This window comes from Tachypleus tridentatus, chromosome 8, assembly GCF_004210375.1.
Source record: "Tachypleus tridentatus isolate NWPU-2018 chromosome 8, ASM421037v1, whole genome shotgun sequence".
NCBI lineage: Eukaryota > Metazoa > Arthropoda > Merostomata > Xiphosura > Limulidae > Tachypleus > Tachypleus tridentatus.
This window is the reverse complement of record NC_134832.1, coordinates 34,874,033-34,882,936: the sequence shown is the minus strand read 5'-3', so window position 1 is coordinate 34,882,936 and position 8,904 is coordinate 34,874,033. Positions and strand designations below refer to the sequence as shown.

The window sequence follows — 8,904 nt, the reverse complement described above, 5'->3', positions numbered from 1 at the left end:
AATACCAGAATAGAGGACTCATTGATGTAGGTGGAAAGTACCACAAGACAATTATCACTAAGGACAACTGAGTGGAGTATAAAAGACTAGAGCAAGTGAGGAAAAACCAGGTTAATGCTACATGGGCAAAGACGACATCCTGGCAGTTGAGTAATAGCTATAAGTGATAGGAAGACAAATATTGCTAGGAGTAAAAATAACTTACCTTCAACACAAGGCTACAGAATATAAGAATAAAGAGAAGGGATCAAACTATTATTAGTTATGCTTACCAAAACAAGAAAGAAAGACCTGTGAAAACATAACTTTACTAAGCTCTAAAAATTAACTAAAAGTGAATGAAAAAAAACCTTCTCTATAATCTCAGATAGAACAAAATGAAAATGTTTCACAATTTGATTTTCATGATATCGCACCTCCATCCAAAGCAAAAATTCATACACTGGCATCATCTAGTAATTGATTCAAGTTTATTTCTAAACTTTCAGTATCACATATCTAAAGAAATATTTGCACTTTCATATTATATAAAGTTGATACATACATGTCTGTAGAAATTATATAATTTTATAAATATACCCTGGAGAACTACATGTTTTTCACCTCTTAAACCACTAATTAGTTATGTTCCATATCTTTATATATATTTTTATACATATACACTATCTGCAGAGAACACTGGATGTAGAATATGGAAATGTTCAACATCTTGGAGAAATGTACAAAAGTATATCTATATACTAATTTACAGAATTATTTTCTTCTATATCATCTACATTACTGACACACCTAGATTATTACTTTATGTATTAATAGGTTTGAAAATATGAATTTATTACAGAAAATATTCTTTATTCCTGGTGTTTAAAAACATTATTGTTTGGTAAAAGTTATATAGCTGAATCATGGGTTTTGAAATATAACAAAAATGTGTGGACAATGTTCTCTCAAACACCAAATTTGTATATTACATTTTTGTTATTTCACTGTAGCTTTATAAGCTCACAATAGTTGCTTGTGTCATGGTTTTACACTCAATCATAATGAAGTAAACTAGATATCCAACAAGAGTACTTAAGTAATTTCACCTTACAGATACTTATACACAAATTTAAATGTGTTTATTAAAAGCACTTGAACTAGATGATTTACACTGTATGTCACTGTTTATCAGAGACACTTCAATATGATACAGTATCTCTTACACACCATGGTATTAAAGTACTCGAGCCTACTTACAATTATTTAGTGCAAGCTACTACAACAAGGCAATTTTGCTTGTTATATGGACCTTCAATAAGGTGGCTTCCATTAATTATTACTTATTATTCCAATTTCAATTAATTTTCCCTCTCTCAACAGATATGTTTTCCATTAATTTTACATGCAAACAAATAACAGTAATAAAAAAATTATTTTTAAATAGAGCCGTCTTACATAAGGTTAAGCATATTTAAATGAATCAAAAATAACCAGTTTTAATTTTAAAAAAAAACAACTTTCTTCTAATAACCTAAAAAACATGAATAAAATAAACAGTTAAGATTTCATTTTATTAACACTAAGCTTTACAACTCAAATTTACTAATGTAAATTGTAATAAACTGTATCCTTATGAAAAATATCAAATATAATTAATACAAAAGACTTGGATCACAATTTGGCATAATTTCTCTACACAACTATATAAACAGTCTTTGTAAATTTACTGAACATTCTTTACTAGCCTTTCTAAGTAAAAGACTTATAAACCATATAAACCTGCAGATATTTAAAAAAAAAACTCTTATTAAGTTGGCTTAGCTCTTATGCTACTACTAATGAAAGTAAAATGATTGAATTATAAAAGTGAATTTTTAGAATAGATTGCTTTAACTTATTTTGAAGATTCTACAAAATTAATAATTATTTAAGAAAATTTATTCAGTGCTTAATTTTCTCTGTATCCAGATATTTATCAAACTACCACAGAGAAATAGCTCAACAAATTCTTATTTTTCACCATAATAAATCTCTACTATTAACAATATTTACAATTCAAAATGATTCTTACAATATAAGATTAACCTGTAACACAGTTGTGTTGGAGGTGTAAAAGAAACATATACTCTTAATTTAGCCTGAGAAAAAAAATTAAAAAATTATTATTATTATTTAAGCAATATAATGCCAACTACAGAATAAAATCTTTGGTGACACTAAAATTATTTTTTCAGCAATGAAGTGTACTACTGTTGCAGTGATAGAAAAAAATACATTCCATTATTAAATTTTCACCAATAAAACTGTGATCTACTTTAGTACTGTTAAAGCACACACAACTTATTTCTTGTTAATATCTTCATAGTTCTGTGAGCAACAGACCTGTTAAAGAAAAATCAAAATATCTAAATGTTAAGTTCTGATATTTATTGAACAATTTAACTATATATATACATTGAGTTTGCTATATTAAAATGATTTTTGAGCCTCATCACTTGTTACAATTTAGAACACCATGTCTAGTCATGCTTTAAGTAACAGCCACACATTCTAACAACAGACCTGCAACTAAGTTTCTATCGTAAAAAGTTTTATAATAAAAAGATATCACATTCAAAGCATACTAACCATTCCAGCATACCTATCTTAAATCAACTAGTGTACATGGACAAGTGTGTCCAAATGCAACAAGTCCAATCACCCTGAAATCCATTGACTTTATAATGGCTATGACTGTTACATAACTTTCTGATTTACATATTCATTGATCATTTTAATATAACTCACTCAACCTTCTATGTACATACTACTGCATGTATCATCAACTGAACTGGTGTTGTAATATATCAAAATGAATTGCCAGCATAAATAATTATTAAAGTATTGAAAGAAAAGATTACTTGACACAGCAACCTGGGAATATATCTGAAGTTATTGATTTTAACTTTTTCTTTTAATTTTTAACTGGCCCTTGTTTAACAAAAAAAATAAAGAATCATTAAGGATTCTTAAATATCTTTATACACAACTAAATATTTAGATACATACAATTATACAAAATACCATGCTTCCCTACCTCATGGCATATGTAGGAACTGTTACAGAGAACAGTATATACAACTGATGTAGTTCAGATTGCAAAACATAACATTTGTGATGTTCTGTACAAATATATAGCTCTTGAGAAGAATGTTTCCCATGACTAGTCTTGTCTTCTATAATATAAGATTGTAAGTCAATCATACTGAAAAGTAAACATGTAGAGAACTCTCACTGGTTTGCTACTCATGAATTCCTATAAAACATATTAATTGTAAGGGCCCCTGTTCTTATATTATACCCTCTATGTGAAGAAAACTGTCACAAGTGCATAAGAAGGGTAAAGCCTTGTTATTAGTTCAAACCTCAATCAATCTCAGCTAGAAAAATGACTGAGAACATTCTGAAAAGTCCAATATACTAGAAAGAACCCTATTATTTTACACCTCATGGCATAAAGAATTTGACTGAGTCAAATGGAACCCCAAAGTGAGGTAGTGAAATGTTTCTTTTACTTGTTTTTAAACCTGTTGATAACTTACTTGAGAAAAGAAAGAAAAAGTGATCACTTAAACATTTGTAGAGTTTCAAACAGAAAATATCATACTATTAAAACATTGTTTCATAATAAACTCTTCCTCTACAGAAAAAAAACAATTTTATGTGTACATTAGCTGAAACAAATTTCTTATAAGAAAACTGATTTCAGTAATAGTAAATCATTACAAAACTTCTCCAGTATATGAAACAAATATACAAGCTTTTATTCTATATTAGAAACAAATCTTAATTATCTCATGTTTCATTCATCATCATTATACCTTCTGAAATAGCTTTAACTTGAACATACTTATCTCCCATAAAATAAGATAAAGTCATCTATACATTTATATATAGTTAAAAATACATTGGAACTATATCTTCATTTTCATATTTCCAATTATTTTAACCTACACTATAGACTGATTTAAATGCAAACAAGAATTTGAAAATGGGTGCCCAAGTTTCTTATTTCAACAAATCAGTATCAACTTTTTTTTCTTCTCTGATGTATGATTTTGCATAGGAATACTGAAACAATTTAATTGATCATACAGTAAGAGACTAAAATGCGTTTAATTCCACTGACACTGAAGTTAATAGAGAACTTAAAAAAAAGAAGGATAATGTTTCAAGCTAACTTCTTTGATTCTGATTCTCTAGTACATTTCAAATGAACTATTTTACAATAGATTTTATGAATATGTCAGGTCTTTTAAAACATGTTCTATTATGATTTATTTAGTCAATTGAATACTACGTTAACAAGATCATGACTATAGTAAATGAATGCTGCATCTTGTGAAATATATTGAATTTTTTTATCCATAATAACAAGTATCTTTTTTAATACCAAATTTGTATTTTCTAAATTAATATTATATTGATTCAAATAGTCAACTGGTATTTTCTACATTAATAATACTTTGATTTATAACCAATATGTATTCTTTGCATCAACATCTTGATTCATAAAACATACTTAGACTCTCTACATCAACAAGTAACCAGATTTAAATAACCAACCTGTATTCTTTACATTAGCACCGTCATTTACATCCTCTGGTGCAGGAAAATAAATTCCTACAGCTAACTTGTAAAGGGCCCGAAGGATCTCCTGTCTTCTTCGCAAGCTTACACACTTTCTATCTTTGAGTTTTATCGTGTCACCCTCTAAGGGTTGAACACTACAGAGACTGCTCTGATGTTCTCTATGTATTAAAATAAACCTGTAAGAAAATAATGAATGGAGATTATCTAAACAGTAAACATCTTGATCTGAATAGCTCAACCTGGATTATTTGCATTACATTTAAACATCTAGCCTCTACTATCTACAAAACAGATACCTTGGTTTTAATAGTAAATATGTTTTATTATGTTAATAACTACTTTGATTTTAATAGCTTACATATATGTTGAGTGTGTGTATGTTTATGTGTGTACACACACAAGTGTTTGTTATATAAATAGCAGCTGAGGGAATGTTATGAAATCTTATCTAAAGCTGTATAATAACCATATGTATTAAATTTTAAAATCATGAGCTTCAAGTCATATGACAAAATGATACTATGAAAAATTTATTGACTTTTTACAGTGACATATTAGCATAAAACTTCTATAAAATTTTGTTAATTAAATTTTGCTTATTAAGAAACACCATGCTGAAAATCCCCTGATATTTGTATTTAACAGTGTAAAGATGATAATTCATCTAAATATATTTTCTTTTCTTCAACAGCCAGAATGGCATATTTCACCCAAGAATATTAATGATTATTCTACAGTGCTGATGGAATGAAAATAATATTTTTTAATTTCTGCTAATTGCTATATCATAGAAACGATAACTCATTCTATTTAAAAACACTCAGAAACCAATGCAAATGTCATAAATTATTTGTATATAAAACACACATTTTCTAATTTGTTCTAATACTACGAACAAAGTGCATGACCTTTCCAAAGAATATTTCTACAACATGCTATTTTCAGGCATGCCAATGACATTTATGAAAAAAAGAGGAAAAGGTATATAGCCTGGCGCCAGAGGTGCCACAGCGTGGCGCAGCTGCGCCTGACTAGGGAGCTCTGGGAAATTTTAAAAAAGTGGATGCTATTTGGTGTGATTTGGTGCAATCTGGGACATAATTTCTTTATGTTTTTTGACATTGCAATGTTGGAAAAGTACACAATATATATCATATAAAATAACAAAAGGAAATTAAAAGACTAAATCAAACTAATAAAAACTATAACTTTCATTTACAGTTTTTAGCAGATTGATTTATTCTTTTAATTTGCATTCATTTTTTAGAAGATATATCAAAATATCTAAAATTAACAAATAAAATAAAAAGTAAATAAATGAAATTTAAGATTGTTTATTTGCTATTTATTCAGTTTAATTTTTTTCTAAATCAAAATATATTAGTAATATGAGTTAATAAAGCCAAAATAACTCAGTAAATATTTCAAATACAAATCATTTCATTATTATCCTTTTTTGTCATCAATAACATCATCATCATCAACTACTGGTATGCTGCCAATTAAATGTTTTACAGTCATTGCCAATAACTACTTCTCTGCTGCATATATTCCATACAATTTTCAAATCACATAAAATTACTCTTTTGACTAATCATGACTACCTACAGTTCAAATTGTTCATCTATGCAATCTTGTCATTATACTACTGGTACCTTAATGTCAGTGAATTTTCCATTCTTTCACAAATTGACAATACAAACTAAAACAGCATATGAAGGAAAGCTATGACATTGCTTAAAAATTCAACTACTGATATGGTTCAATATTAAACTACTGATATCAGTGATATGCCTCAGAAATTAAATTTTGTACAGTCACTGACATCAACAACTACTGCTCTGCTGCATGTATTCCATTAAAATTTCAAATTACTTAAAATTACTCTACATGACTACCTACAGTAAAACTTGTTCATCTATACAATCTTGTCAGTAAATTACTCGTACCTCAATATCAGTATATTTTTCATTCTTTCACAATACAAACTGAAACAGCAAATCAAGGAAAGCTTTGACATTGCTTCAAAATAAAATTAATGATATGCTTTAAAATAAACCACTGGCACTGTATGCTGCAGATAATAATAAAATGTTTTTCAGTCACTGATATCAACTTCTGCTCTGCTGCATAAATTACAGTCAAATTTCAAATCACTTAATTTCCTTTAATCAATCTTGGCTACTTTCCTCTTTTTCGAGACAAGGGTTTCCAGTGCTCTCTTCCGAGTTTTTTTTTCTCTCCTTCTCTGAATGGGCAGCTCTCTGTGCCTCTGCAGCTTTCTGGACTTTTTCTTTAGCCAAGGTGGCTGGGCCAGATTTCACAGAACCATAGGCCTCAAGCCTTTCTGCCCTTTTCTTCTGATTCTCCCTCAGCTTTGAGGTATACTTTGAAGCTGCTGATCTAATGTCCTTACACATTCTCTTGTCTACAGGATCAAAATGAACATCTTTCCTTTTAAACATTTCAATCGCTGTTGTTTCTTTGGAGCGTAGAGAATATTTTATCGTCTGGTATGCACATGATACCAGACCACGAGACCTGCAACAAGACGAAACGAGACTGCCTCCAAGATGGCGGTCAGATTTTTTTTTCTTCTGCAATAAACATTGAAAAAATACGATTTCTCCTCAAAAACCACCTACCCGGCCCCAAAATCACTCATATTTTCTCCTCGAATTTACATGAATCTCGTGGGTGATCATTGGCTGTTTGAAAACCGTGGAAATCCGCGTTTCAGCGGAAAAATGGCACGCATGTATTTTACCAAAATTAAAAAATTCTCTCAAGATTTTATATGGATAAAATCAAAGAATATTGAAGAGTATTTTTCATTATGTTGTAAAGCAGTTATAAAAAATAGTTCTCTCTTACCCAAGAATATTTCTATCAATTACTATACTGCTAGGAAAATTATGTGGGTGAAGACTAGAAACAGACTTCAGAAGTTGATAGGCTCCTTTCCATAGCTTAGAGCCCTACAATTAAAAGTTAAAATTTGTTAGTAATAAGACAATTCTGAAATTTAAGGATAAATTATATTACAATTATAAAAGATCTTACCAACCTAACCTCTTATACTTAGGGTAAATATTACATAGAATTTGAAAAATGTGATAAATAAGCTGCATTTTTAAAACCATTATCATACTAGTATTCTTTGGAATGATGTATGATACAAACTACTTTTGTTAGTGTTATTAATTAAAAATAAATCTAGTACATTTTTAAAGGATTGTTCAAATTAGTAGTGCCACATGCACATGATTACAGCATTTGGATAAATTGGTAGAAATAACATCATCCTTTCTCAGGAGTCACCTTCAATGTCTTATATTAATAAAATTGTCAATCATATAGGTTGACCTCAGACAAAAATTTTAACATTAACAACATCCTTTCTGACTTACTTGAACGCTAAAATACAATTCTCAACATTTTGCAATTTTTTTATATATAAAACACATCTACTGTTTCAAATTTTTTCAATAAAATAAAAAAAATGTTTGCTAGGGAATAAGATAACAGTCCAGTTATTAACATATTTTTAGTAAGCTTCAGAGAAAGAAGCAAACAATACAGTAGGTCAGTAGAAAAGAATGATTTATCATAAGGAGTATTTTTTTTTATAACACTAAACTCAATTTGTTATGAAATGTGCAAACACGTATTTCATTTGAGCAAACTATTTACCTCTACAATATAAAACATGTAGTAATGAATTTTTCTTTCATGATTAGCTAAATAAAATGTATAAATAATTACAAAATAAAAAATATGGCTTCAGTATTACTGTTGTAAATGTTCAGTTCATGCAGAATTAAGAGTAATTCTGGAATTCATTGTTTATAGCAAGATTTTATCTATATTACAATGCTAGAAAGTTGTTCATATTAAAAAACAAACAAACTAATATAACAAAGGAGACTAGCATGAAAAAGCCTTTAAAACAAAAGCTATTCTATCATGAATGTTTCTATATTGGCATTTACTGCTACAATAAAAACCAAATTACGTAGCAAATATCAAAGAAAAAAAGCAATGTTTATTCTTATTAAAAAAAAGTTAACCCTTTCGCTATGGTCTCAGTATAATATATACAAGTTTGTCTATATATGAACTACAACTTTTGATACAGCATGTGTATCTTCACAAAATTTGGTAGGTTTTTAGTAAAGATTACAAGTCTTTTGTATACAGAAAATCAGATTTTTATTGAAATATTTTCACTAATGATTTGTTTGTGAGAATAGTCTTTTTTTACAGGTCTGAGTGCAAAGTGATTTCATG

General features: G+C 28.6%; 1 protein-coding gene across 2 annotated transcripts in view; it reads right to left on the bottom strand.

Annotated features, from left to right (window-relative positions):
- Positions 1–450: 450 nt before the first annotated feature.
- The window catches only part of fy (fuzzy planar cell polarity protein-like protein), a 60,170-nt gene continuing 51,716 nt past the window's right edge, over positions 451–8,904 (bottom strand). For both annotated transcript variants that reach the window (XM_076448207.1, XM_076448208.1), the window contains 4 exons: positions 7,489–7,592; positions 4,588–4,790; positions 3,059–3,197; positions 451–2,364 (listed from right to left, as the gene is read on the bottom strand). In XM_076448207.1, the coding sequence (XP_076304322.1) occupies positions 2,307–2,364; positions 3,059–3,197; positions 4,588–4,790; positions 7,489–7,592 (504 nt within the window). In that variant the 3' untranslated portion in view covers positions 451–2,306. The remainder of the gene's footprint in view (positions 2,365–3,058; positions 3,198–4,587; positions 4,791–7,488; positions 7,593–8,904) is intronic.